The sequence below is a fragment of the Salvelinus alpinus genome, chromosome 23, assembly GCF_045679555.1.
Source record: "Salvelinus alpinus chromosome 23, SLU_Salpinus.1, whole genome shotgun sequence".
NCBI classification, from domain to species: domain Eukaryota; kingdom Metazoa; phylum Chordata; class Actinopteri; order Salmoniformes; family Salmonidae; genus Salvelinus; species Salvelinus alpinus.
Genome location: NC_092108.1, coordinates 27,743,361 through 27,769,598, shown reverse-complemented (window position 1 = coordinate 27,769,598; position 26,238 = coordinate 27,743,361). Strand labels below are relative to the sequence as shown.

The window sequence follows — 26,238 nt, the reverse complement described above, 5'->3', positions numbered from 1 at the left end:
ATAAGTAATATGATGATATGATGATGAAGGTATGACGTGCACTGTAACTGCCAGATCTTTTTTGTTATTTTATTTTACTTTATTTGTACTTTCTTTGTGTTCCTACAATAAAAACAAAGTATAAAAAAAGAAAGAAATAAAAAAGCGCTGTCTCATGCGTTCTTGGAGGAAGTTGTTGATCCTGATTGCCAGCATTATAAGGGACTCGCGGTTCTCTCCCAGTTCATCCTTTATGGAGTTACACAAACCCTGGTGGAAAGCGGCGAGAGTGCGGAACTCAATGGCGAAGTCAGCCACTGGTCTGGCCCCTTGGCGGATATTGAACAGTCGGCTGGCCACTTCTCGTCCGCTGCCTGGGTGGTCGAAGACTCGTCGCAGCTTGTCAGTGAAGGCTAATAATGAGCTGCAGGATGGTGGCTACTGTTCCCACACCGCCGTTGCCCGCGCCAGGGCCTTGCCCAAGGGTAGAGAGATGATGTAGGCGATCATGGCCCGATCGGTTTGGAATGAGGACTGTAGCTCGAACACCAGAGAACACGAAGTAAGGAACCCCTTGCAACCTCCCAGGTGGCTGTCATACCGCTTGGGGGCTGGGATCTTGGGTTCCTGGTGCAGGTTCCCTGGAGGAACTACGGAGACACCTGTAGCACTGGGCGATGAGACTTGGGCATTTACTCCTCCTGGCTTGAGGTTGGACTGTGGTTGTAGGGAGTCTGTAAGTGCCCAGAGGATCTTTGATATTTGGGAGAGTTGTTCTTGCTGCTTGGTGGGTTACAACATTCTTGATCTGGGTGATCTCTGCTGGGTCCATGTTAAGGCAAAAGCTTACTGTGACGTGATGAGGTTGGACCCAGGCGCAGAGAAGAGACCAGACGAGGAATCAGTGGTTACGGTTAAACACTTTACTGAGAAACCGTTGCCGCAGGATCACAGTACACTAGACTAACAACAACCATTAAGTCTGGAAACCTCACTCAGGAAACGACCACACACACAGTAACCAATTCAAGCTCCTGCAAAGGACAAAAGAAAAGACTCCTTTTTTTACGGAAATCATAATGAGTAAATAGGACACACCTGAGTGGCGTTAATATCTCTAGGACGATCTCTGCCGCCCTTTGGTGACAGGTGGAACCATGACAATTACTCTTTACCCTTCTAATAACCAGACCTTCATACAAACTTGTTATGCTGTATTCTTGACGCACAATCAAACGTGCTGCTATATGCTACCAAATGCTGCCAGCACACCCACAAGCGAGCCACTCTGGGTAGCCTAAGCGGCACGCTGCAATTTACCATGTGCTAGTGAACACGACCCGTAACAAATCAATTGTCCCAGTTGCAACGCATTTAGTACATGTCCCAGTTGCAAAATTCCCTGGAGGATCCCAGGAGCGTTTGTCCTCCTTGGAGTACAAAGTTGAATATTCAAACTATGCAAGAGGAGGGAGAGCTGATTTCAGCTGAACACCAAGACATCAGAGAGTAACCAGAGATCTGAAGAGAGCTGATGGTGGTGGAACTAAAGAAAACATCTCAGGGAGACCTGCCACCAGGTACCTGGGTATTTGTTAACGGTGACACTTCTGGAAGAGAGGATCACATCAGTGTCCTGTCAGGACGATGGGACCAGGAGGCTTGGGAGGGATGCAGGTTTGGTGCTGGGCTGAGGTCGGGGAGCCTTGTTGCTGCCTGTCCCGTGGCATGATGTCTATGACAATGTTTGCTGGTGTGAGGGGTTCCTTTGAGGGGAACGAGGGGAAATGACTGCCTACTCTGGGTTTGAAGCTGTTGAACAAGTTTCTTTGCTTTACTTTTCGTCCTGCTGGTTCTCCCACACCTGGCCTATTGGACGGAAATAGTCCGTGACTCTCAGAAAGGGCAGATAGGTGAAGGGAGGTGGGGAGGAGGTTAGAGAGAGGGAGTTTGTGGCAGGTTGGGAGGCTGTGAAATGAGGGAGACAGGGTAAGCCCTATGGTTTAGGCTAGGGGGACACGAGTGAAAATATAAATGATCAAATATCAGTATATTAACATGTCAATGTTTTATGAAAATCCTGTGGAATTAGCTTTTTCTCACAACTGATAATTAACATGGAAATCACTTTGGTGACCGAAAAAGTTGCCCATATTCCAGTAAATCACACTCCCAGTCATGAAAGGATACGTCATAGCCCAGATACAGGAATAGAAACATGAATAAAAAATGGTCTTACTTCTCAACTGGGTTGTCGATAGCAAGAGCCTTAGTGCTGCTGTTATGTTCATTACTGTGGGTGGGGAAAGTTTGATGTTCTCTGTTCAAGCTAAAATGTAATTCATTTGCTAGCTAGCTATTTGCTGCCTGTTCCGGATGTGCTGTAATTTCTCATTCCGACTGATACGTAATGAGCAGGAGAAATATCTAATGATAATGTAAGTTAATCATGTTTGCGTGTTTCTGGCTTTCAGAGTCTTTGCATGTGTACGCTATGTGTGAAGCAGTCTGTCGGCCTACAGTGGATTAATAGACTTTAAAGGAATGATTGAAATCACTTTCTATCATGGAGAATAATGCACTTGGCAGTTAGGTACTTGACGGATTTACAGTTCTGTAATAGACAGTGGAATCATTAGTTTTGGCCAGCAGTTTCCCAGACAGGGCCAACCATCAGATATACTTGAGTGAGTTCTGATTGGGTGTTGATGGGTGATTGAGAGGCCGGAGAGAGTTTGGTGAGAGGAACAACAGAACAGCAGGGGCTTGATTGGAATTATTAAGTACTTTCTGACTGTCTCATTGTTAAATTTTTCCCAGACAGGAATGCACTGTACTGTACACTGTGTTGTGTTTTGGACAGGCGAGTACTATGTGATGTTCTATACCTGCTTTTGACAGTGTCACGTTCGTCATAGTAATCGGACCAAGGCGCAGCATGCGTAGAGTTCCACATCTTTTAATAAACAGAAACTCACCAAACAAAACAACAAAAGTACAAACGAAACATGAAGCTACTGGTGTGCACATAGGCAACTAACTGTAGACAAGATCCAACCAACACAATGGGGAAAATGGCTACCTAAATATGATCCCCAATCAGAGACAACGATAAACAGTCTCTGATTGGGAAGCATACCAGGCCAACATAAACCATTAATCACCTAGATGACCCACCCTAGTCACTATCATGCCCCAACCAACATAGAGAATAAACAGCTCTCTATGGTCAGGGCGTGACAGACATCACACAAGGAGACGAGCCACAAATCATAGGGCTAATGCCGGTCACGTGATTCAAGATGCTTTAGCTGAAGATACAATAACAAAAAAAATGTGAAAGTAAGAACACATGAAGTAGCAGAGGATGTATGGCATATCTTCGTCATTAATTTCCATTCATATTTTGGTGCAAGGAGAAGGTTTGATATTTATAAGAAGCTGTCAACTTGTGTGTACAGTTCTTAGATTTCGTCTGTCATATTCTCTTTGGTGAAGTGGCCTAAAGGCTGGAGCCACCTGCTCCTCTTCACCAGTCACTGGTTACACACTGACTAGGGCCCTCACTGTCACGCCTGCTCCCGCTCTTGCCCCCTGGCGCTCAAGGGTGCCAGGTTGCCCTGCATTACACACACCTCTTTCCCTCGTCACGTGCATCAGCGATCATTTGGACTCACCTGGACTCAATCACCTGTGTTATTTCCTTCCCTATATCTGTCTGTTCCCCAGCTCTATTCCCCGCTTCCTCATTAATGTTCGTATGTCATTTTGTTACCTGTTTCTGACGCTGGTCCTGTCCGGTTCCATGTCTGTGCTATATTAAATGTTCCACTCCCCGTACCTGCTTCTCATCTCCAGCGTCGGTTCTTACACTCACAGGTCGGACACTCTCTCATCTTGATTTCAATATGTAACAAGAGTGATTTATAAACCATACTACACAAGAAACTGACTTTTCCCAGTCCCACATACACAACATGCTATATTCCTACTCAAACACATTCAGGAAGTTTAGTCTAAAATGGCCATAATCAATCATATGAAAATTAGATCCTACCAGACCATGACCAAATTGTTGGAATTTAGTTTTCATACAGTTTTTCATGAGCTCCATTACCGTTTCAAGCACTATAATGAACAAGTGGTTTGTGATTGTGTTGAAGCCTAATGGCTACTGTCAATCATCTACTGTTTATGTATGGGGGCTCCCATCCTATTTGTATGACATAAATCTCATGTGGGCCTTAAGTAAAAAATAAAAAAAAAATGTTTTAAAGATACAATTGTCCAAAATGAAACAAATAATGACATTCACACCCTGTTTAGAGGACAGGTTCCTCTCTTGGTCATCAAATTCGACAGAATTTCACCTTTCGATCTTCAGTTTCATTACACATCTCCTCTCTCTCCTTCCCAAGGTCCTCTCACTAGGCCCAGATGTCCTACCAGAGTACAAGCTCCAGACCCCCCGCATCCATAAATGGACCATCCTGCACTACAGCCCCTTCAAGGCAGTGTGGGACTGGGTCATCCTGCTCCTGGTCATCTACACAGCCATCTTCACACCCTACTCCGCGACCTTTCTCCTCAGTGACCAGGAGGAGGCAGCCATGCAGACCTGTGGTTACTGCTCTCCACTGAACGTGGTGGACCTCATCGTGGACATCATGTTCATCGTTGACATCGTCATCAACTTCAGGACGACATACGTCAACACCAACGACGAGGTGGTCAGCCAGTCGCAGCGGATTGCCGTGCACTACTTCAAAGGCTGGTTCCTCATAGACATGGTGGCGGCTATCCCCTTTGACCTGCTCATATACCGCTCTGGAGAAGAGGTGAGGAGACCTGGGTGGAGTGGTTTTTAATGCCCTAATAGTATCATTGTTGTACCTAAGTGCTGCTACGAGCGTCTGTTTTAAGAGCCTGTGCAAGATTTTCCTGTAAAAAATATTTCTTTCTTCTTTCCTAAGTAAACTGACACAGTGATTATAATCAAAAGAGATTGGTTGTATGGCTGGGTGTTCTGCATGTGTGAATGACCTGTGTTGGACATATTTCTTACCTGTACCCTTTAAGACAACAACCCTGATTGGCCTGTTGAAGACTGCTCGGCTACTGCGATTGGTGCGCGTAGCTCGGAAGCTGGACAGATACTCTGAGTACGGAGCGGCCGTCCTCTTCCTCCTCATGTGCACCTTTGCCCTCATCGCTCATTGGCTGGCCTGCATCTGGTACGCAATTGGTAACGTGGAGCGTGCAGGAGCAGCCCGGATTGGCTGGTTGGACTCTCTGGGGGACCAGCTCGGAAAGCCCTACAATCAGACTATACCAGGGTCAGGTCCCTCCATCAGGGACAAATATGTCACAGCACTCTACTTTACCTTCAGTAGTCTGACCAGCGTGGGCTTCGGGAACGTCTCACCTAATACCAACTCTGAGAAGATCTTCTCTATCTGTGTAATGCTCATTGGCTGTAAGTCCCAATTATAAACCCTCAATACACAAATAAATATTGCTTAATACACAGGTTATGTTACTGTTAACACATGACATGGATGGGGAATGTAAGTATTATGTGTATTGGACGTATTGGACAGCCACATCTCGTGTCCACTGTCCAAGGCAATTCTTCCCCAGGGAAGATTATGTTCATTTTATTGTATCTTATTTAATAATATAAAACACTACATTTTGATTACAGGCACAAAATCTTCATGTTTTTCTAGCATTATAATTTTACATGCTTATTTTTGGGGGAATATGCTCAGTCCCCTCTATTCTCTCTGTGTGTCTACAGCTCTCATGTATGCCAGCATTTTTGGTAACGTGTCAGCCATCATCCAGCGGCTGTACTCCGGCACGGCTCGCTACCACACCCAGATGCTGCGGGTTCGAGAGTTCATCCGCTTCCACCAGATCCCCAACCCACTGAGGCAGCGGCTGGAGGAGTACTTCCAACATGCCTGGTCCTACACTAACGGCATTGATATGAATGCTGTGAGTCATAAACACACTTGTGCGAACACACATGCACACACACACCGCTACTTGTTTTGGTCATGTAAGTGTGGCGAAATGGACACATTTAAGTAGTAAAAAGGCAACACACAGTGGTGGACACAAAGACAAACCAGCTGATGTGTCTCCGCGCTCCTCTATGTTGTCCAGGTGCTGAAGGGCTTCCCAGAGTGCTTACAGGCTGATATCTGCCTGCACCTCAACCGCACCCTGCTGCAGAACTGTAAGGCCTTCAAAGGCTCCACTAAGGGCTGCCTGCGGGCCCTGGCCATGAGGTTTAAGACCACCCATGCCCCGCCAGGCGACACCCTGGTCCATGTCGGTGACGTCATCTCAGCCCTCTACTTCATTTCCCGTGGCTCCATAGAGATCCTGAGAGGGGATGTGGTGGTGGCCATCCTGGGTAGGATATCATCTAAACTGCATTTCCATATGGCACAATAAAGATTTACTTGACTTGGCTTGCAGTGGATTTCAACCTGTACTGTATATATATACTTGTACATATTGCTATTGTTATTTTACTACTGCTGTTTAATTATTTGTTACTTACATGATTTATTTTCAATTTTTTACTTAACACTTCTAAAAGCATTGTTGGTTAAGGGCATGTAAGTAAGCATTTCACTGTAAGGTCTACACCTGTTGTATTCGGCGCATGTGACAAATACATTTTTATTTTATTTGATATATTGTTGCAGAGGCTTTTAACAGTCTCTCTCATCTCCTCCACTCCTTGAGATATGCCCTCATAGCCCTCCACAATGTTTAGTCGAACAGCCTCACCTGGTGGTTGCTATGGGTTAGTCACAAGAATATGAGAGAGCACATTCACTCAGAAACCTTGTAAATCGCTATAAATGAACATAGAAAAAGTAAATTAGATATGAATTATTAACACATTGTCTCTGAATATCCACAATATCAGAAGCACATAATGTATCCATAGATATGCTATCATCAATGTATCTTCTCCTGTGCATCCAGTAAACAGTCTCTCCTTTCCCCCTGCAGGTAAGAATGACATCTTCGGAGAGCCCATTAACCTGTATGCCTGTCCAGGGAAGTCCAATGCAGACGTGAGGGCTCTGACCTACTGTGACCTCCATAAGATCCACAGGGAGGACATGCTGGAGGTGCTAGATATGTATCCCGAGTTCTCTGACTACTTCTGGGGTAACCTGGAGATCACGTTCAACCTCCGGGATGTGAGTTGGCTTTTTGTTACAGAATTTTGTTTCGAATGCCTTGCTAGAAACATGTCATTCAGGGGAATTTACTCTCTCTTATCTTAGAGTTTGATTGTTTGAATTTAAGTTATTTGACTACATAAATCATTCTATAACTTCTCACTTTAATATTTTTTTCAGGCTGCCACGGTAGCTGGTTCAATGAGCAGTGAGGACTCTGATCATTGTGGAGTCAGCTGTCGTATTCACAGACAAAAACGGTCCCTCAGTTGCAGCTCGGACAGAGGTGTGGTACCCTGTTAGTCAAGTACTCTGGGTAGCACACGGCTAGATTAGATCATTTTGTGTATTTCAGTTTGATTTTAGTAAACCCATTCAATTTGCATTAATCACACTTGCTTCAATTAGACAAGTCTGTTCTATCCACTCTATAGGTGCGTCCCAATGTGCACCCTATTCCCTGTATAGTGTATTACCCTATGGGCCCTGGTCAGAAGGACAAACCCTATTTCTGCATTCTATGCCTCTCCTCACAGAGGCAGAGGAAACCAATCCATCCCAGAGACATGTCCGCAGGGCCAGAGGCCAGAGCTCCAGAGCACAGGGAGATGGGCAGAACACAGAGTCTCAGGGCCTGATGAGCTCAGCCTATTCTCCTTTTTACTCCAGTGAAGATGAGGAGTCAGTGTTAACCAGCCCTGTACAACCAACTTCACTAGTAGGGATCCCCCATAGTCAGACCACCATCCTCAACATCAGTAGTGCGGTGGAGGATGAGATGAACCAGAAGACTGGCAATACCTGCAATCCTCTCTCAGGTAGACCATGTCTCCATCAGCACTATTTAAAAAAAAAAAAACTTTGTCTTTGTGTTAGATCTGAGTGGTGTTATTTTTCTCAATTTGTTGCACCACAATAATAGCAGAGCATGCTGCTATTCATGTCAGTGCTGTTACAGGCTTTGGTTTTTCCATGTAATATTTCAAGGTAGGACTTTAGAATGTGGGGCGCATCGATTGGTGTCACCTCGTTAGTCAGTCTGTATTACACGTGTGCTGGTTGGTCATCTCGTTAGAGGGATGCTATTTAAGAGTGGCTGGCCCAGTGCTCCAGTTGTCTTGCGAGACAACACATTTAGTTGGCACTACCTATTTGAGGTCTAGACAAACAATCCTTTATCTGATCTTCCCTGTTTTTGTTTTGCTCCACTTTTTGGTTTGTTTCCTGTCTTTAATTTGGGGGTGGGTTTTTATTTTGTTTGCCTCTTCTTGGGCAAATTTAGTGGCCGCTCATGGTGGGTGTCTTTTAGGTTCCAGTTGTTGTTGCTAGTCACCTTTCAGTGGACACCCCCATGAGTGTTTTTCAGAACCCCTCCTAGAACCTCACCTGTTTCATTTTGGTTGTTAAAGTGATTTTTCTTTGTTAGTTTCCTTTGTTGTGAGCGACTGAGTTTCTTGTGGGAACGTAACAGTATAGTATACTGTATGTTTCTGATAGATGCTATATGAGCTGGACTAGCTGTCTGTCTAACCTCCCTTGTTCTCCCCTGTATCAGGGGCTTTCTCAGGCGTCTCCAACATCTTCAGTTTCTGGGGGGAGAGCCGAGAACAGCAGCAGTATCAGGAGGTGACCTGCCACTGCCTGCCCTCCACTCCCCCTCCTCCCCCTCTCCACGCTGTCCTGAGCAACATCAGCCGACGGCAGCGCAGCGAGCTGGAGAACAGGCTGGAACTGCTGCAGAGACAGCTCAACAGGTCGGAGAATGTTCGGTCAATGTTGAGTGAACCCTTGGGTTGTGTATTCTTGGGTGTATCCCAAATGGCACACTACTCCATATATAGTTTACTACTTTTTACCAGGGCCCATAGTGCAGTGATTTGACCAAAGCCCTACAGTATGTAGGGAATAGGGTTCCATTTGGGTTGCAACCAATGACTTGCCGAACCTTTGGTGTTGGGAGGCTGTCTCCCTTTAACTGCGGGATAATGAGATGACCCAAATAACCATTTACTGTTGTGGCCTATGCTACTTTAGCTGTGGTTGTAGTCTGACTATTCTACTGTGATCACTCAGGATGGAGTCACGGATGTCCACAGACATCGGGGCCATAATGCAGCTGCTCCAGAGACAGATGGTGCTGGTGCCCCCGGCCTACAGCACAGTGTCCTCTCCCCCTGAACCGTCCCCCTCCCTCACCCTGAGGCCTGCAGAGAGGCTGGTGCAGCCGGTCTCACCGCTGGACTCGGAGACCCTGGCCTCCCTCTCACAGGTACTGTATGTATACCACATATTGCAACGGGGCACACCATCCAAGCAAAGGTGCTTCTTGACTGATGGACACATCTTCCAAATGTTTGTATTTATGCTGAACAAAAATATAAACGCAACATGTGTTGGTCCCTTGTTTCATGAGTTGAAATAAAAACTTCCAAATATTTTCCATATGCACAAAAAGCGTATTTCTCTCAAAGGGTGTATTTCTGTTTGTAATAAAGGCCTTTTGTGAGGAAAAACTTGTTCTAATTGGCTGGGCTTGTCTCCCCAGTGTGCGGGCCTGGCTGCCAAGTGGGTGGGCATAGCTGCATCAATGCCCAGTCGTGTACTCCATAGATTTGGGCCTAATTTTATTTCAATTGACTGATTTACTGATGAACTGTAACTCAGTAAAATCTTTGAAATTGTTGCATTTATATTTTTGTTCAGTGTAGATTTAACCTGGTTATTGATTTAGGGCAGTTGATTTACTGACCTTTGTATTTAGTACGGTCACAAAGTGCAGTTGAGGTCGTGTCATCAGTGTGATAGCAGCACATTGGTTGGACAGAAGAAAAAAAATCTTGTGAAAGCATTGGGTTAAAGACGCCAATACTGTAGCATTTGAATGTTGAGTGGAAATCCACTAAGCCCAAGGGATTGTCTGGTCTAACCCTACTGGATGTAGGTGATCAGTTTGTTAGGACCATCATCACTAGTCTGGATCCATAGGAAACAACTGCTCAGTGTGTCTTGTCTAGCCTACTGTATATCAACCAATAATCCCACTTTGACGTTTACATGTTCACTCTGAGAAGTTATTCTGTAGTTGTGTACTGTAGATCTGATTCTTCTCACCTCTCTCTTGTTCTCTACCTCAGTTCTTGATCAAAACAGATTTTGACTACAGCCTTTCCAAGTCCTGTGAGTCTCTCCACAGTGCAGTGGAGCTGTGTCTTCTGGAGCCAACCCGAGTCCTGGAGCCAACCCCAGTCTTAGACCCTCTCCCCAAGATTCTGCCTCTTGGCAACAGCATCCACCCAGAGCATCGCGCCCTGGGCTTGTCCATCCATACAGATACTGAGCCCTTAAGCCTAGTCAACCATGGGAACTTCTCAGCGCCAGGGACAGGATTGGCCCAGTCAGACCCCTCAGAGGGCCGACGGAGGCTCTCGTTGCCAGGGAAATGCACAGCTCTGGACCTGGAGAGCCCCTGGACTACTGCACACAGATACAGCTCTGACCCTGGGAGTTAGGGGCCAAACAGTGTGTGTGTAACACTATCTCCCTGCTTCTGGACATGGAGTCATGAGAGGTACTCAAACAAAAACATATCCAAACTGTTTCCCTCTCTGCCCGTGAAATAAAATGTCCTGTGCATGGATACAATTATTTTCTGGTCATAGAAGTCCTCAAAGCATCACTTTTCACAGATTTATGCTACCATTTGCAGTATTGTATATGGAAACATATTTGTCCTTGTTAGTCAATATCTGTCTCTGCTGTATATGTCCTTGTTGTCACCGTGTATGGGTTAAGTGTTAGCTGACTAACAGAACTCTGTTCTGTCTCGTGGAGTTGTGATGGGAGAGCTGCTGCTAATTTTCATTAGTCTACTGATTTTGCTCTAACATCTGTCTGGCTCAATGGGTAACAGAAATGAATTCTGGCATCCATATCTAATTCTTAAATTACTGAACTGAATTAGCAAGCAATATGCAAACTGTAAAACATTTCTGTTCTGTTATCATTGTGTGGTATCCTCTCGCCTTTGTCTTTGAGTTAGTCTAGATGTTGAATGAGATGGCGTGCGCGCTGAACAACATAATATCCAATCCTAGGCCAGCAGAGGATCACAGAATTATGACCTAATCTACTGAATGTAGTATCTGTCAGACCACAGCAATATTCCATGATGCAAGCGTGCCACCTGGGCCTCAATTCTCCTCCTTCTCTCTGCAGAAGACAGACTACTCAGTTACTGTAACAAGCAACTCCAAGTGTAATGACAATGTTTACACATCATTGAAGAGCAGGACCTGTATGTGTTAGAACATTTTAGTTTAGGTTGTATCTCTTGTTTGATACAAATATTTAGATTGAATGATTTCTTGGAAATATATTTAAAGAACATATCATTATGGATTATTGCTTAATTGTCATTCTGAATAGTACCATTAACCCTACCTATACTGTTATAGTGTGTTACTGTCCAGTTCTGGGAAATAGATTACTGCAGGAAAAGTAGCTTGTTATGTAGGGATATATTGTAAAAAATCTGAACTATTATTGTTTGGAGGTTTGGGTCAGGGTACAGTATTTATTGATTCAGTTGAATAGAGTTACTGTGTAGCTTGATGTATATTTGATAATGAACAGTTGGATACTACTCATGAATAAAAAGATGAACAATAAATGCATTGTTTTGTGTATGGTCATACCTTGAAACTATTCAAACATGGTCAATTGAACAGGCCAATGCACATGTCTTATTGCATGTTTGTTCACGTGCATTTTACTAAACATGAGTAATCTCACTTTTAGTGGGAAGATATGAATTCATGACATGTATATACTTCAAATAAAAGCACAATACTGATCTGGATCTTAGGCCTCTGCAAATCTACAATACCTCATAAAACGTCTGGTCACTATCATGTCCTGAGATTCCCTTTTGAAATTGCAGAGGTAAAATATATTTATCATTCCATTCCAGCTATTACAATGTCCCTGTCTTCATTTATCGCTGACCACCAGCCTCATTTGATGAAACGATTTATAGACAGGGATATTAAATCATAGTGCATGGATCATATAGTCCTAACCCTAAAACCAGTCAGAGGGTGACCAGCATAGGCCTATGAATAAACAGCAACAGTTTGCCTATAGATGAAAGGTCCTTTAGATTTGACTGGTCCAACACTGGGTTAATTTGTTTATCCCATGTGTAACTCTGTTGTTTGTGTCACACTGCTTTGCTTTATCTTGGCCAGGTCGCAGTTGTAAATGAGAACTTGTTCTCAACTGGCCTACCTGGTTAAATAAAGGTGAAATAAAAAATCTGCTAGGGATGATATATTTACCAAATCAAATGAGACCGTAATCTCTTAATTTTATAGAAAGCACTACATTACAGGACAGCAAGTGAATCTGAATGGATGGCGGTAGTCATGGTCTTAGATCTAACACCTGGTTGGTCTGACTTTCTTTACCTCAACTGGGAGAGACAGGTTTTTATTAGTGTCATTGAGGTCAGGGCACTATGCCCAAGGATAAAGCAGCAGACCATTAATCCCTGAGTAGAGTAGGCTAAAGTTACACATGAGCCTGTAACACCAATTAGATGTCATAATAATGAGCTGAGTGAGACAGGCCAGGCTGTGTTTCCATTGTGAGGATGAACAGAGAAGCTACAGAATGTAAAATATCCCTGCATAGATTTGAAAGCGAGACTAGCTGCAAAGTGCCACGCCCCCGTTGCGCGTGTGTGTCCGGCATTGAGAACTGCCTCCATGTAGCCAATCAGTGCGTATTGTGCCCATACAGTATATAGAACTGTTGTCTACTGTAAATGATTGGCCAAATCTCGTCTCAAGAATGGAGAAATGGATGATAGTTAATTTTGTACAATCACATCGGCTGAGTTGTCCTTCAACAGATGTGGGCGGCATCTACACAGAAACGGTTTGGGAATTATGTGCTGCTCTGACAATCTCTGCGTCAAAAACAGAGAATCAAACGTAACACGGCAGCATTTCTCGACTGTAATAGGCTGAGCGTGGTGAAGTAGGCGGGCTGATTTTCAGCTGTCAGTGAAGTGCTCTGTACGAGAAGGTAGAACAGACTTCGATCAGCGACATTCACGACAACAATTAACAAACGGATAAAAAAAGAGAAAACATAGGGTAAGTAAAATTATGAATAATTACAATTGACGGGAACACTGCAGCTCAGGTGATTATCTGGGTGGAGGTATTTGTGTATTTTTCTATGCCTCAGAGATGTAGTAATTATTGATGAATGGTTACACGTTTTTTACGGAGCAAGAAGCTCACAATATGCAGAATAGACGCAGTCCTAGTCTGGTTGACCATGAATGTAATGCGCGATATTTATTGTTCATACACTATCACACTCTGTTCCCAAATTGATGTTGTTTACATATCCACAGTGGGCGTGTTTGATTCACTCCCACCACGACCAATGCAGAACATTTTCTTTGTTATGTTGCCGCAGTTGAGTTAAGGGATGCTGACTGTAGACAGGTGTCCACCGCATCGCAGATGGGTCCACTCCAACAGAGCAAACATTGATCGTCGTTACATAAATGTGATATTATACAGCTTCGACATTATAAATCATCAAGATAACACCGATAGATGCATAAAGAGTGCAATGCTACATCCCAGTGTGCACCGTCCGACTCCGAAGTCCATGGACATTGAAAAGACGTTGAAATTTGGTCCGTCTGCCTTGGCCTTGATTTTGGACGCGAACATAGACGTATATGATTGGTTCAGATTTGGTCCTGTCTGGACCTACCTTGGTCCACACAGCGGACTTGATTTGGCCCAAACATTGGTTCAGATTTGGTCCGGTCCTGACCAAGTTTGGTCTTGTTTGGGGACGGAGCTCATTAGAATAATACCCAGCATGCTTTGCATGTGCGTTTTGTATTTGTATTTATTAGGGATCCCCATTAGCTGATGCCAAGGCAGCAGCTACTCTTCCTGGGGTCCAAAAACATTAAGGCACTTACATTACATATAAAACAAAATATAAAATAACTCATCCTCTAACATTATTACACCACTACATATCTACATTACAAAATGTATAATACCACCATACAACAATATTACAATGTATGTGTAGAATGCGTGTACTAGTGCTTGTGTGCTTATTCGTGCTCCTTTTGACATTTACATTTTGGGCTATTAGCAGTTGCTCTTGTTCAGAGCGACTTAGTCAGTGCATTCAACTATGGTACATAAACAACCACATACTATACCACAGCCATAGCAAGAAAAACTTTTCTGTAATTGTTACTGATAATGTTATTGTAGTTGAAGTGTTCTGTTGTTTTTTTCTGTTGGTCTGGACTTAGTTCACTGCCTAAGCTTTTGAAAAAGCTAACATAAGTGCTTGTGATGTCTATGCTAGGAATAATACATATTCCATGGCCTACTGCAATCTTCAGTTTGCTCCATTTTTGTATATTAATTATAATACGAATTATTATTATTATTAATATAATACTTACTTCATTGACATGTGGATATCATTGAATGTATGCACGTTTGAAATCTGGCCATAGAACAATTACAAAAAAACTATGTCCATAAAATATGTATTTTCAACGTCTGTAAAATATGTATTTTTAACATCCGGAAAATATGCGTTTTCAACGTCTGGAAAATATGCGTTTTCAACGTCTTCAAAATATGCGTTTTCAACGTCTGGAAAATATGCGTTTTCAACGTCTTCAAAATATGCGTTTTCAACGTCTTCAAAATATGCGTTTTCAACGTCTGGAAAATATGCGTTTTCAACGTCTTCAAAATATGCGTTTTCAACGTCTGGAAAATATGCGTTTTCAACATCTGGAAAATAAGCATTTTAAACGTCCGGAAAATAGGTATTTTCAAAATATGTATTTTCAACTTCCATAAAATATGTGTTTTCAACATCTGGAAAATACGTATTTTCAATGTCCGGAAAAGACGTCTTTTCAACTTTCCTTCAGAACCGATGTCAACATAATTTTGCTCACTGGAAGGCTCATCTCTACAGAGAAGACAAATAACACACAATGCCCCCCCACCCCCCTCTATGTGACTGCAGCCATACCATGCATGTATTGTGTGTTTTGCAAGCATGGTTCTGTATCCATTGTGAACTATGCCCTCTGTACTGTCCTGCAAAAAAAGTCAGCTTTAGCCCATACACTTTGTTTTGATTTTTAGTCCCAGGTTTATTGATTCTGGCAGGGGAGGTATTTTATACTCTCTCCTCTAGCTTGCCTATTGTTAGTGAGGAGGATTCACCATCTTTATGGAATGTTTTCATTATTTATCTGCAGATAATTTCCAAAAAGCCTACCAATATGCAAATTAGGGAGCCAAATGAACGGCTCTCTTACCAATGTGGTTTGGTAGGCTACTGACGAGTCACTCACTTTAAAGGGATACTACTGGAAGCCCGTTATCTACTTCCCCGGTGTCAGATGAACTTGTGGATACCATTTTTATGTCTGCGTGCAGTTTGAAGGAAGTTTCTGATTAGCATTAGCGCAGTTGCTAACTAGCATTAGCGCAATGACTGGAAGTCTTTGGTAACTGCTAGCATGCTAGTAAAACTACCTCTAACTTCATTAGTACTTGTTGCAGAGACATACAAATTGTATCCATGAGTTCATCTGACTCTAGGGAAGTAGATTGCCGAAATCCCGAAGTAACAATTCAATGTCACTGTCTGGCGTATTTGTTATCCTCACATTATCCTGATAGGTATCAGTCTGGTGTTTTCTGTAATGACCTTAGTGATCACTGTTTTACAGCCTGTGTTCGTAATGGCTGCTCAGTAAAACGACCTGTCCTGATTTGTCATAGACGCTTGCTAAAAAACTTTAATGAGAAAGCCTTCCTTCATGAACTGTTCTCTGTAAAATGGTATAGAATCAGCTTGATCCCCTCTGTCGAAGATGCTTGGACCTTTTTTTCCCGCAGGAGGCCTTTTGCCTTTTGGTAGGCCGTTATTGTAAATAAGAATTTGTTCTTAACTGACTTGCCTAGTTAAACAAATATAAAAAAGACAAAAGAGATCTTTAGTTTACTTGACCCGATGCGATACCATGGACATATAACTACATTGTATGTTTATGAATGACAAGGATATACAGTACAAGTCAAACGTTTGTACCGACTCATTCAAGGGTTTTTCTTTATTTTTACTATTTTCTACATTGTAGAATAATAGGGAAGACGTCAAAACTATGAAATAACACATATGGAATCATGTAGTAACCCAAAAAGTGTTAAACAAATCAATATATATTTTAGATTTTAGGCCCTTCAAAGTAGCCACCCTTTGCCTTGATGACAAATTTGCACACTTTTGTACCGAGAGGTGGGACAGACAGCAGACTGTCAAACCAGCAGTGTTTCCCTGTCATCGCTCAGTTTGTGATTGACAGGCGCTGGCCCTATCAGTAGATCTCTAGAAGATGCATGTTGTTTATTCTATTGGGAGAGGGCTCGGCAGACTTTTTTCTGACTAGCAAATGTAAAAGTGGCCTAGTTAATTGAAATGGAAAAAGTACCCAGCTGAAAATGAGTCTGTAATCAGCTGTATAGCCGAAAGCCAGAGCTAGTGGTAAACACTGGTCTTGTCACACAACAAGGATTATTTAGACTGACAGACAGACAAATACACATTGTTAGATAGATACTGTAGATAAATAGGCCTTGATAGACAGACAATAAGGACTTTTTTTGTGCAATTCTAAACATTTTGCCATGGAGCAGAGAGAAGATTTAGCAATTTTATAATACATTTCATGCAATTCTACTCATTTTTGCTATGGGTTGGAGAGGAAATTTTGCTATTTTACAGCAGATTTCTTGCAATTCTAGACATTTTGCCATAGGGTGGAGAGAAATGTTTGTAGTTTTTAATATGAGATCTCAGTGAGACTACCTAACAAAATCAATGGGGGCCCCCTGGCCAAGATAACAAGTTTATATAGCTGGCCACTAAATTAATTTAGAGATATATAACTTTTTAGCTGACATGGGTAATTGACTGACAATCAGTGACTGACATAACAAGAGTAAAACTGCTGAAACACAACCACATTTTTGTGGGGGAAATTAATCCGAGGGCCTTCAAAAGGGGGGCCGTGTGGCCCGCGGGCCGCCAGTTGCCCATCCCTGGCCTAATGTATGCCATACAAGAAAATCTCTCTTTCTCAGTCGCCTGGAATGGTGGGATTATAGTGCAATCCTCCACAGATTACGGGAGACAGAGTCAGAGGGACTTGGACAGCACAGCAGTGTCTGTCCATCAAGGTTCACAAGCAATGCAGAGGCAAATAACTGCCAGTCAGTCATTCTTTAGAGATTGCTATGGTACTATGAGTGGAGATGTGTGGTACAGCCAGTCAGTCATTCTTTACAGATTGCTATGGTACTATGAGTGGAGATGTGTGGTACAGGGAAAATCACTCAAGTGATATTGAAGTTGGCTTTGCATGAAAGGGATGGAACTTTCTATTTTCAGTAAAACGATCCCCCATTGTGAGAGCACAGTGAGGTAAATCCCAAGTGACACTATATGTTTGTTGTGGGGGGAAGCTCAGTATGCCATGGCGTGCGGTTTCCTTGTCCGCTGCATGGTCTTGGTGTCAGGTCAAGGTCTGCTGATCTGTTGTGATGTCTAGCTTTCCTGTCATAAACCATCCTCATCATCTCCACTGTGAGATGCTGTCCACTGTGATCCACGAGAACACCAGCCCTCCTCTTTCACAGTGGCCTTGTCCTCCCAACACCAGAGAGCTTAACAATAGAGGCAATGTGAGGGTGCAGAATGAGGAGGGCTGGGAGCCAGGGCCTTTGAGAAGAATCCAAATGAGTAGAATGTGATGTCATCCCCATTGGATGTCACTATGGCTCAGTCTGAAAATGGGTTCTTTGGAGAAATATTTCCGAGATGACTAATGTCGAGGACTTGTTTAGTTAGGTGGTTTACACACTTGCTACTCAAATCAAATCAAATGTTATTTGTCACATGCACATGGTTAGCAGATGTTAATGCGAGTGTAGCGAAACGCTTGTGCTTCTAGTTCCGAACATGCAGTAATATCTAACAAGTAATCGAACAATTTCACAACAACTACCTTATACACACAAGTGTAAAGGAATGAATAAGTACATAAAAATATATGGATGAGCGATGACAGAACGGCATAGGCAAGATGCAGTAGATGGTATAGAGTACAGTATATACATATGAGATGAGTAGTGTAGGGTATGTAAACATTATATAAAGTGGCATAGTTTAAAGTGACTAGTGATACATTTATTACATCCAATTTTTTATTATTAAAGTGGCTAGAGATGAGTCAATATGTTGGCAGCAGCCACTCAATGTTAGTGATGGCTGTTTAACAGTCATTGCTAGTGTCACCGTGAATAATAGAGGAGTTGTAACATTGCAATACATTTTGAAATACTGTACCTTCTTGTCATGATGAGTGTTATGAATCTAACATGATTGTGAGTTTTTAACGTGAAAGCTAGACTAGGAATGGTAATTGCCAAGAGGAACATGTGAGTGTGAATGAGAAAGTAAAATCCATCACTATGCATAAAGGACCAGGTCAGTAACCACAGGGTCAGGGACAATGCACAGTCAGGTGGTTGTCACACACACTCCTCACAACCAGTCCTCGCGCGTGTCGATTTAGATGAGTGTTCACAAACTGGTGGTAAATACAGACCTCACCACTGTGCTCTGACTGAGTGACTGAGTGACTGTTTTCAGGGACTGTGTGTGTCTCCCCTGAGAGGACGAGACAGGGTGACAAAGCATTATATCAGCAGTAACCAGAGCTGGTGCCCATCATGCATGAGAGAGACATAAAAATGCAGACTCATGACGAACACTAGGAGACCTGGCAACACTTTTAACACATTAAGGCATGGTTTCCCAAACTCGGTTATGGGGCCACCCTGGGTGCACATTTTGGTTTTTGCCCTAGCACAACACAGCTGATTAAAGTAATACAATATTGATGATGAGTTGGTTATTTGAATCAGCTGTGTAGTGCTAGGGCAAAAAACAAAAACGTGCACCCAGAGTGGGCCCCAGGACCGAGTTTGGGAAACCCTGCTGATTTAAGGATAATCTCTTGAGATTAACCCTCACAAAAGAAGAGATTGATTAACCATAACTGGCTGACTGGCTGACTACTGTTTATGCCCTGACATTAAACTGCATGTTGGGTCAGAGAGCTAGCCCCCTCACTTAAAGATGCACAATGCGGAAATTGCTCCACCATTTCCTGGTTGCTAAAATGTCAGTTTATGTGACAATACAAGCAAGTATAGTGTAGAGAACCCTGACCCTAGAGAGCTTTTTTACTCTCTATTTTGGTTTGGTCAGGGTGTGATTTGGGTGGGCATTATATGTTCATTTTTCTATGTTTTGTATTTCTTTGTTTTGGCCGGGTATGGTTCTCAATCAGGGACAGCTGTCTATCGTTGTCTCTGATTGGGAACCATACTTAGGTAGCTTTTTCCCACCTATGTTTTGTAGGTAGTTATTTTCTGTTTAGTGTTTTCCGCACCTGACAGGACTGTTTCGGTTTCGTTATTCACTTTGTTATTTTTGTTTCAGTGTTCAGTTCAATAAAAGTCATGAACACTTACCACGCTGCGCTTTGGTCTGATTCTTCCTCATCACACGACGACACCCGTGACAGCTGTGATATATATTTTCCAGAACCAAAAATATTGTATTTTCAGCTGTTTGAAGCTGGTGTACAAAACCGAGAGTAAAAGACGCAAAAACAAAATTTAGGAACAGGAACCATAGAAATAGCGCACCTAGCAAATATCTACTGCTTCTTAGACTTGCTTTCAACGAGAATGACAGATCCATAACTCACATTTCTATGTGAATTTGGTCAGGTTCCTCAAAAGTGACATATTGCAGTTTTAAAATAACAGCACAGCAATTATAGAGATTAACTGCTGTTTAAATAACCCACAAGGTAAAACAAAAAGTGGAAACTTATATTAAAAAGGCCATTTGGCCAGAGAGATAGTGACCTGTGAACCCGTGCTGATCTTTTACTCTGTGCTCTGTCACTGATGATATATATCACTGTTATGGTCCACTATGATGATCCACTGTTATGGTCCACTGAGTCTGCAGTGTTTCCCCTATATAAATCGTGGCCACCACTTAGTACTGAGTGATTAGTGCGGTTTCGGTTCAGTTTCGGTTTTCATAATGTAGATGTATAGATGTAGACCATTGGAGGCTGCTGAGGGGAGGACAGCTCATAATAATGGCTGGAACGGAGCGAATGGAATGGCATCAAACCATGTGTTTGATGTTTTTGATACCATTCCACTAATACCTCTACAGCCATAACCACGCGCCCGTCCTCCCCAATTAAGGTGCCACCAACCTCCTGTGATGTAGACATAACTAATGCTGAATGGCCAATAGTACTGTAATCAGGTGACTCATACTACTGTAATAACTTCTTCAAATCAGTGTGGAAACACCTGTGAATGAACCTAGTGCAGCGGATCAAAGGTCTGTAAGTGGGTGTAGTTATGTTAGTCATCTAGTGTTGGCAGTTAGAGGTTAGCTGACACGTACAGTATCTGTCAATATAGTGACTGAAAGTGGGTGAGTACAGTACTTCAATTGCTGTGTGAACTATTGGATCAATATGCATTTTACGGTTATATGGGGGAAATACAATATGGCGATGTGAGGGGGGGAAAAGAGGCTTACTGAGGGCATTTTGTGTAAAAAGAACCCCCCCCCCCCCCCCCCGAACAATGCTGTTGTTTTGGATGGTAGGATAAAGCCGGGGATCCCCTGCCAAGCTGCTGGCCTAGGCCCACTATGTGTATTACTCTGTTAAGCAATGCTGTGTGTTACAGTACGGAGGCCTGCTGTGGTTTTTGGGATGATTGCGTGACAGACAGAGGGGGGATTTAGTGAATATAATATAACAGGGCCTGGCTGCATGTGGAAGTGGGGACTAGGGTTGACTCTAGCTAGCACTAATCCCCATGCAGCAGAACCAGCTGGGTCTCTCAGGCTTTTACACTCAATCTGAGCATAAAACAGAATTATGCTCCTTTATGTTAAATAGGAAATTGAAGTCAAAGTTGCACTCAACTGGGGAGCTCTACATCAAATCTAATCAAAGTTTATTTGTCACGAGCGCCAAAAACAACAGGTGTAGTAGACCTTACTGTGAAACGCTTACTTACAAGCCCTAACCAACAGTGCAATTTTTAAGTAGAAAATAGGTATTAGGTAAACAAGAGATAAGTAAAGAAATATAAAATAAAAAGAAAACAGTAAAATGACAGTGAAAATAACAGTAGCGAGGCTATATACAGGTGGTACCGTTACAAAGTCAATGTGCGGGGGCACCGGATAGTCGGGCTAATTGAGGTAATATGTACATGTAGTTATAGTTAAAGTGACTATGCATAGACAATAAACAGAAAGTAGCAGTAGCAGGGGTTGGTGGGTGGGAGGTGTCGGGACACAATGCAAATAGCCCGTGTAGCCATTTGATTACCTGTTCAGGACTCTTATGGCTTGGGGGTAAAATCTGTTGAGAAGCCTTTTGGTCCTAGACTTGGCGCTCCGGTACCGCTTGCCATGCGGTAGCAGAGAGAACAGTCTATGACTGGGGTGGCTGTGGTCTTTGACAATTTTTTGGGGCCTTCCTCTGACACCGCCTGGTGTAGAGGTCCTGGATGGCAGGCATCTTAGCCCCAGTAATGCACTGGGCTGTACGCACTACCCTCTGTAGTGCATTGCCGTCGGAGGCCGAGCAGTTGCCGTACCAGGCAGTGATGCAACCAGTCAGGATGCTCTCGATGTTGCAGCTATAGAACCTTTTGAGGATCTGAGGACCCATGCCAAATCTTTTCAGTCTCCTGAGGGGGAATAGGTTTTGTCGTGCCCTCTTCACGACTGTCTTTGTGTGTTTGTACCATTCTAGTTTGTTGGTGATGTGGAACTTGAAGCTCTCAACTTGCTCCACTACAGCCCAGTCGATGAGAATGGGGGCGTGCTCTGTCTTCCTTTTCCTGTAGTCCACAATCATCTCATTTGTCTTGATTACGTTGAGGGATAGGTTGTTATTCTGGCACCACCCGGCCAGGTCTCTGACCTCCTCCATATAGGCTGTCTCGTCTTTTTCAGTGATCAGGCCTACCGCCGTTGTGTCATCTGCAAACTTAATGATAGTGTTGGAGTCGTGCCTGGCCATGCAGTCGTGGGTGAACAGGGAGTACAGGAGGGGACTGAACACCCACCCCTGAGGGGCTCCAGTGTTGACGATCAGCGTGGCAGATGTGTTGAAACCTACCCTCACTGGGGGCAGCCTGTCAGGAAGTCCAGAATACAGTTTCAGAGGGAGGTGTTTAGTCCCAGGATCCTTAGCTTAGTGATGAGCTTTGAGGGCACTATGGTGTCGAACGCTGAGCTGTAGTCAATTAATAGCATTCTCATGTAGGTGTTCCTTTTGTCCAGGTGGGAAAGGGCAGTGTGGAGTGCAATAGAGATTGCATAATCTGTGGATCTGTTTGAGCGGTATGCAAATTGGAGTGGGTCTAGGGTAGCAGTCAGACGGGGGGATGTAGCAGTCCAGAACCTAATCATGTGATGAGGTAAGACAATGGTGTGTGGCAGATAGAATGTTGTACCACTAAATGTATACTACAAAATGTACTGTCACAACCTATTTAATACTAATGCTTGAATAATTGTATTTCTCCTTTTTTTGTGTGCTTTTATTTTTCGGTGTTTTATTTTTGTGTAACGGGTGTCGTCGGAAGGATGAGACCAAGGCGTAGCTTTCTTTGAGTTCCACATAATTTATTAACGAAGTGAAACTTTAGAAAAGAAAAAACAATAAAGAATACAACGACCGAACAGCTTCGTTGTGCAAACTACCTGCACACAAACAAAGAACAAGATCCCACACAGAAAGAGGGAAAAGGGCAGCCTAAGTATGATCCCCAATCAGAGACAACGATAGACAGCTGCCTCTGATTGGGAACCACACTCGGCCAGAAACAAAGAAATACAGAACATAGAATGCCCACCCAAATCACACCCTGACCAAACCCAAAATAGAGACATAAAAAGCTCTCTAAGGTCAGGGCGTGACATTTTGTGTTATTTTTATTCATGTTTATGTTATGATTTGTCCGCTCTTCTCCCAACCATAGGGAAGAGATGGGTGGGTGGGATGGTGGGGTAGTAGGTGGGTGGATGGGCATGAAAAGATTGTTTCTGTATTATGAATTACTGTTACTAAATATTGTTATTGTGCTGGAATAATTGTAATGCATGGAGTTACCTTCAAAGATGTAGAGAGAACTCTCTTTGAATGAAAAAAAATATGTATATAGAAGGGAAAAGGCTTCTGAAACAGTCTAAATTCAGGGTTCATTAGAAGAGAGAAAAGACAGCCTAATTGATTGAATGGGGATCAGAGAACATAACGGATTGAAGAGAAGAAAGACTGATATGGTAAGCAGAACTTTTAAAGGAAGAGGGGTATAAAATGAAATACAGCAGAGGTGATTAAGATTTGGAGGTGGAGATTGAGTTCAGAAAGAGGGGGGTCGTTCTACGAAAAGAGTACCCCTTTGATATTTTAGGTATAAATTGTGCACCAATATCGAATAAATGAAATTAACTTTAATATAGACCACATGCAAAATTCAATAAATCTAGTGATTAATTCATCTGTCCCTCATTTTATGGTCAACCCTGTTACGTGAACTGAACTGAACTTTTAATATGATGAAACTATTCCTTTTCAAAAGTTATTTTCAAAAGAAACATTGAACATCTAATAGGCAAATCATAGTATAAAAGCAGGTGAGCTGGGTCTATCCTTTTTGTAAAATTTCTGGTGTTTTGTGGTGTAAAACTGAGAGGATTGAGCATAACATGTCAACTCTGTTACCCATAGATAGACAGGCTGGAAATGTTTTAACAATTGAATTTGTTTGGTGAAGCCCCTCCCTGTTGCAGACTAGTTTCCATTCTTCCTCTCGCAAGGGAATGTATGGCTGATTTAAGATGAAATTCGTCAACGTTGTTACTGTCAACCCCGTTACTGTCAACCCTGTTATATTATTTGGCACTTAGTAGGCACTTACTGAACTCTTTATTTAACCTCTTTATTACAGAATGTTAAAATTATGAAACATTTTATTTTTCAGTTACACTACCCAAAAAGTACTCAGTTGGTGGAGCGACCCACGGACATGAATCTGATGTTTGTATGCGTCTTTCCTACATTGGATGGATGCACAAAAGCTGAGCTGTGATTTAGCTATTTTATTAACTGCTGTGGTCCTGCCTGAATGCGTGCTTGTTTGCCGCTTTTTGACAGTGAATTTTGATGAGTTTTATGTGTGTCACGCAGTATTTTCTCTCTCCTAGGAGTTGCTACAAAGTGTGTCAATGTAGTGATCTGACTATTCCTACTGTACTTAGTGTGGCTGCTCCCAAAACAATGGGGCACAGTTCCAACCATGGCCAACAAACACTGTACATACTCAAATCTGCAGGCTGGTGCACAACAGCAGCATGGAGATATTTGTTTGTGTGTGCCTGTGTGTTTGTGGATGTGTGTGTTTGTGTAGTGTCCGGACAATGATCGTTTGTTCATGTGTGAAGGAAGAGAGCGTGATGAGTGGAGGGGACGGAGGGAAAAAGGATGAAGATGTGGGTGTGCGTGTGAGGAGTTCTACTGATAGACCATTTGTGTAGAGCAGCTCTCAACGTATGTATTAGTTTCGCTGTCTTTCTCACAAAGATAAACTCATTATGAGGAGTAAATGGTGCACTGTGAAGAGAGGAGAATGTCCTCCCTCTTACTAAAGCTTGGATGCTTCTATCCCCTACTGCACTGTAGCACGCAGGGCTGGATCACTTAAGGCAAACAAAAGCATGCTGTTTTGCAACAAAGTAGCAATAGCTACCCTCTTTTACAATAATTAGAAATTATAATCCAGGGTAATTCATTAGATGAATAACTTCCATGGTTTAGACAGTGAACCCTTCAGGTTCTTTGCATAGGCGTAGTGAGTACTCTCCATTCATTGGTTACTGTACTGTATGTGTTCAGTACACCCGAATGGCTTCTCTGCCTTTTGGGACACAGTGGTGGGGTTCCAGGTCGTCTTTATTGCACTGCTCAGGCTATCAGATCTATCAGCAGCTGGAAACCACTTTCATATGATAGCCTATTGCAGTCTTCTGCACAGCGACAAAAAAGATGACCTGGAACGTGGCCAGTAACTGGCTTTGATTACACAGCTGCTGGTCGGAACCACCTCTCTCAATGGGAAGCGCTCTGGAACAACACCTGACGCCTCACCTGGTGCAGGTTAACGACTGAACATGTCTTATTAGTCCCAGGTGTGTGTCTGCTCTTACCTCAGAGAGCATCTCACTCTCACAACTCCACCTCAACCATGCTGATTTCATATCGATTACAACACTCTCATCCAGGAAGTCTAATTTCCAGGTTCATCGGAACACTGACACCCTTTTATATCAAACTAGGAACACTCTTCCATGCTCATGAAGCAGTGGTTCACACAGAGTTTGATGCTGTTACTCACCTGAAGTGTTTATAATTGACCCTCTAACTACAGTCTGGTGACCCAGGGAGAAATTAGTAATCAATGAATTATGTTATATACTGTAAAATCAGTGGAAATATGACTACCCAATTTATGTCAACATCAAGTAATATTTGTGTGATTTCTTTGCAGCTATGCAATAATGCAACACAAATAACGCAACACTTTTAGTGTTGCATAATTGTTGTTACTGTACCAAAAATAAGATAGAATATGTCTCAAACCATGAAAAGGCCAAATATTGTGGTGATTTATTGGTAGGACCAGATGGCCGACGATAAAACACACACAGACACACAGAGATAGCAGAGAGGAGCAGTGATATCTTATGAAAATAACTAAAGAAGCCAAACTGAGCT

The 26,238-nt window shown here is 42.9% G+C and overlaps 2 protein-coding genes across 8 annotated transcripts in view; both read left to right on the top strand.

Moving 5' to 3' along the window:
• LOC139550707 (voltage-gated inwardly rectifying potassium channel KCNH2-like) overlaps positions 1–11,863 on the top strand; it is a 77,605-nt gene extending 65,742 nt beyond the window's left edge. For both annotated transcript variants that reach the window (XM_071361795.1, XM_071361796.1), the window contains 10 exons: positions 4,398–4,817; positions 5,059–5,455; positions 5,780–5,979; positions 6,151–6,403; positions 7,015–7,208; positions 7,371–7,476; positions 7,727–8,008; positions 8,746–8,944; positions 9,264–9,459; positions 10,325–11,863. In XM_071361795.1, coding sequence (XP_071217896.1) covers positions 4,398–4,817; positions 5,059–5,455; positions 5,780–5,979; positions 6,151–6,403; positions 7,015–7,208; positions 7,371–7,476; positions 7,727–8,008; positions 8,746–8,944; positions 9,264–9,459; positions 10,325–10,699 — 2,622 coding nt within the window. In that variant the 3' untranslated portion in view covers positions 10,700–11,863. The remainder of the gene's footprint in view (positions 1–4,397; positions 4,818–5,058; positions 5,456–5,779; positions 5,980–6,150; positions 6,404–7,014; positions 7,209–7,370; positions 7,477–7,726; positions 8,009–8,745; positions 8,945–9,263; positions 9,460–10,324) is intronic.
• Positions 11,864–13,053: 1,190 nt separating this feature from the next.
• Positions 13,054–26,238, top strand: part of LOC139550704 (microtubule-associated protein 4-like) — a 75,561-nt gene continuing 62,376 nt past the window's right edge. The window contains exon 1 of one of the 6 annotated variants that reach the window (XM_071361789.1): positions 13,054–13,348. The gene's annotated coding sequence lies outside the window, so the exon portion shown is untranslated. The remainder of the gene's footprint in view (positions 13,349–26,238) is intronic. The other 5 variants (XM_071361788.1, XM_071361787.1, XM_071361785.1 and 2 more) reach the window with 5 other exon arrangements.